Source organism: Maniola jurtina, chromosome W (assembly GCF_905333055.1).
Source record: "Maniola jurtina chromosome W, ilManJurt1.1, whole genome shotgun sequence".
In the NCBI taxonomy this organism is placed as follows: Eukaryota; Metazoa; Arthropoda; class Insecta; order Lepidoptera; family Nymphalidae; genus Maniola; species Maniola jurtina.
In genome coordinates this window covers 2,334,780-2,339,214 of record NC_060057.1, presented here as the reverse complement: position 1 = coordinate 2,339,214, position 4,435 = coordinate 2,334,780, and the positions used below count along the sequence as shown (strand labels likewise).

Here is a 4,435-nt window from a genome sequence, read left to right as displayed (position 1 = left end):
AAATACCCAAATGTCATTTGTACAAGCAAAACACATAATCGCTCATACTCGTATTTTGTGAAAAGTCCGTATTTCGTTTTTTTACAATTTCCCGAAAATCTTGAAATTTCCCCAAAAAATGGGGTATTTTTTTTTACCAATCTATACCTCAAGTCTATTCGCACAATCAATTCATAGAAACCGAAACGGTGCGACGTCGTCGACTGGGATCAAAAACGTGATCAAACTTTCGAAAAATTAAAAAAAATACAAAATGGCCGCCAACTCGTTTCACAGAAAGATTTTACACGGTTTCAAAATTTTCCTATTAATTACAGGATATACCGCTTCCGATGTCGTTTCAATCTCTCCTCTCGCTCGCACCCACGCGAAAGGGGATTCCGTGAAAAAGACCATATCGAAAATCACTTTTTCTTTGATAAATTCCAGTGTTGCCAGTCTCCAGCGCCAAAAATACCCAAATGTCATTTGTACAAGCAAAACACATAATCGCTCATACTCGTATTTTGTGAAAAGTCCGTATTTCGTTTTTTTACAATTTCCCGAAAATCTTGAAATTTCCCCAAAAATGGGGTATTTTTTTTTACCAATCTATACCTCAAGTCTATACGCACAATCAATTCATAGAAACCGAAACGTTGCGACGTCGTCGACTGGGATCAATAACGTGATCAAACTTTCGAAAAATTAAAAAAAATACAAAATGGCCGCCAACTCGTTTCACAGAAAGATTTTACACGGTTTCATAATTTTCCTATTAACTACAGGATATACTGCTCCCGACCACGTTTCAATCTCTCCTCTCGCTCGCACCCACGCGAAAGGGGATTCCGTGAAAAAGACCATATCGAAAATCACTTTTTCTTTGATAAATTCCAGTGTTGCCAGTCTCCAGCGCCAAAAATACCCAAATGTCATTTGTACAAGCAAAACACATAATCGCTCATACTCGTATTTTGTGAAAAGTCCGTATTTCTTTTTTTTACAATTTCCCGAAAATCTTGAAATTTCCCCAAAAAATGGGGTATTTTTTTTACCAATCTATACCTCAAGTCTATACGCACAATCAATTCATAGAAACCGAAACGGTGCGACGTCGTCGACTGGGATCAAAAACGTGATCAAACTTTCGAAAATTAAAAAAAATACAAAATGGCCGCCAACTCGTTTCACAGAAAGATTTTACACGGTTTCAAAATTTTCCTATTAATTACAGGATATACCGCTTCCGATGTCGTTTCAATCTCTCCTCTCGCTCGCACCCACGCGAAAGGGGATTCCGTGAAAAAGACCATATCGAAAATCACTTTTTCTTTGATAAATTCCAGTGTTCCCGCTCCAGCCCGCCGTGCTCTGAGGGACCGCAGGTCGTAACAAAAAAACCACGGTTTGTTCTAAAAAGGCTAGGCCGGTTTATTGAACCCAAGGACGAACACACTTGATCAATATTTTACATGAGTATATATTCCTTACATAATTGACCAAGACCGCGACATATTAGTCGTACAGCGCCATCTATTATCTGGCTTGGTAAACAGTATAATTGGTCTTGAACATACCGCCCGCCAAGGACATTTAGTGAGAAATGTCCTTAATTAAATGTGTTAATATTATGTACTCGTAAATATGACTATGTTCTTGGTGGGTGGTCTTACATGGTTTGAAACTTGTGCTAAATGAACTATAAATGAACTAGGTTGAACTTTGAAATTACATAATGTTAAATGCACTAGTCTTAAATTTTTGAACTAAATTAAACAATTATAAATGAACTAAATTGCGCTTTTAAACCATGCAATGGTTTGCTCTTACATGAAATAAGTTTACAAATTTGATCTTATGAACTATAGATATTATCAAACTTGAGCTATACATAAACTTAAACTATAACGATTTCTTATTATCTAACTAACCTATACATACAGTGTTGATCTAATAACAGTTTGACCTCAACGATGACTAATCGCATTTTGAATGAATTGCCACCTTTTCAGTATACTTACATTGGACTCAAATAGTTAAGTCTTATTAACCTTTGGTACAGCTATCAGTGGCCCTACAGATCTAACAAATACCGGTGTAAACGGCAGAGAGTCACTGAGATCTGAACTGTCTCCAGATATGGGCTGTTTTAATGTATATTATTTTAAATTGTAAGTAACTTTTGTCCTCCTAAGTACTTGAAATGTTGTTCTTAAATTCTTCGGTTCGTACTTTCTTCTTCAGTAAATATTTTAAAACTAAATGAGAGTTTGATCTCCTTCCAAATGAACTTTTAACTCTGTCGGTAACTGGATACCTAATGTGGATTTTGTGATCTGCACTGTGTATACTTATTTAAATGAATCACCGAACTTGTGCAATTTAATACTAGCTTCTGTTATGTGCTTCACCATCGTGGGACTTGTACTGTAGTAAGTTGTTCTACTTCTTCAAGGTAAGTATTCTTTTATTTTCTTTAAAATTATGCTAAAATTGTCTTTTGCTATTTTGCTATACCGAATATGCTTTTTTTTCTTTTGAATAAATATTTTTTCTGCTTTTATACTTAGTGCTATCCACTCTAGTGGCCTATATGATGTATACTAACTGATAATATTGATCTTTTTGTTTCAGGTCCAGACGTTGGCTTCAGTATTCACCGAGCATCTAGATTGATCTTCGCTTCGGATAAAGGTAAGTTCTAAATCCTATGGTACTCTTTGTCCATTTTTATTTTGCCCTTGATCTTTGTTTTGTCCTTAATACTTTTTGTCCTTTAATTTTTGTTGTTCTTTTGCTCTAGTTGTCCCTTTTGTTCTAGTTGTCCTTTTTGTTCTAGTTGTCCTTTTTGATCTTGAGGCTAATTTTGCTCTGTTTGTTCTTTTCCATTGTGTTCTGTTTGTGCTTACCCTTGCTTAAGGTGTCTTGCTGTTGCTTGTCAATTTCTTGTGTGTGGTTTTGTATGTTCTCTTGATCTTCTTTCTTGTATATGCTTGTTAATATATCTACTTTATTGTTATTCCATTTTTCAGCTTGCTCTTTTAAGGTTGTCTTATCGTTTCTTACGAATGCATGATGTGGTAAGTAGACAGTTTCATTATTTTCTCTGTCGTTTATGTTTACAGATTTTATGTGTCCTAATTGTGAATTTCTGTTGTGTTCTATTTGTTTCAGATCTAAATTCTTCGATAGCCTTTTGTGTGATGGTTGGGTTTTGGTTACGTTCAGGTGTCGTGTCCGATTGCGACCTTTATCTGTCCTATTTGGTGTACTTGATTTGAACTTTTGCTCTTTTTCTATCTGTTTTGAATTTTCAGTTTCAGTGATCTGAGCATGCATAACCGAAATTTTCGGAGTGTCCTCGTTGTTCTTGTTAAATTGTTCGTTAACTGTGCCAGACAGAATCCACCCTAATGTTGTTCTTTGTGCTATAAGTTTCCCATTACGGCTCTTCTTTATGCCTTCTTGTACTATTTGGCTATAAATATCAGCACCCAACAGCAAATCGAATGCCTTAGAAGTGTTGAAATGGGGATCTGCTAGTTGTAAGTTCTTAAATTCTGTCCAGTCCAGGTTATGCACTTGACGTTCCGGTAAAAACGTAGTTATGTTCTTCAGCACGTAAGCTGTGACCTGTATGTTATTGTCCTGGTTTGTCCTTGATCTTAATTTGATGGTAACTACATATTTTGATCTTATGGCTTTGTTTCCTCCTAGTCCAGTAATCATTCCGCTTACAGGAGTCTTCTTAAGCCGCAACAGCTGGACTGCAGCCTCAGTTATAAAACTGGCCTGCGATCCTTGATCTAACAAAACTCTGAGGATATGATCCTTCCCAGCTTCAGACTCGGTGTTTACTAATGCCGTAGGAAGTAAAACCTGACCGCAACTGGAAATCCTTTGAGTTGAAAGACATGAAACTATTGGTGGAGTATTAGTTAAAGTGCTAGCACTCTCAACAGGTTTTTCTGCCGTTGAACTGGAAGCTGTGCTCTCGATCTCTTGATGCAAAAGGGAATGGTGACGCAATTTACAAATCCTGCAGGATCCAGGATTTTTGCACTGAGAAGATATGTGATTGCTGCCTAAACAGTTCACGCAAATTGAATTCTTGGCCACAAAGTCACGCCTTGTTGCGATATCTTCACCAGCAAACCTTTTACAAAAACACAATTTGTGTTGCTCTGAACAATACTCACAGCGCATAATTGAGGTATTTGTAGCTATAAAAGACTTTGGTTTTGAACTAGAACCACTGTTGTACTGTACTGAAGGTTTTTTAGAATCTACAAATTCTAAAGCGCGAAAACGGTTTTCCATAAAAGTTTTAAATTGTTCTAATGTTGGCAATTGATTCGAATCGACTGAACTAGAAATATGTAGCTCCCACTGTTTCCGTGTTTCGGAATCGAGTTTGAAAGTAACAATATGAATTATGATAATATCCCATGTG

General features: G+C 36.4%; 1 protein-coding gene across 1 annotated transcript; it reads right to left on the bottom strand.

The window, feature by feature from the left end:
* Nucleotides 1–2,817: 2,817 nt before the first annotated feature.
* On the bottom strand, nt 2,818–4,188 carry LOC123879807. The gene has a single exon (XM_045927701.1). It carries the CDS (start codon nt 4,186–4,188, stop codon nt 2,818–2,820), a length of 1,371 nt encoding a protein of 456 aa, XP_045783657.1.
* Nucleotides 4,189–4,435: the final 247 nt, after the last annotated feature.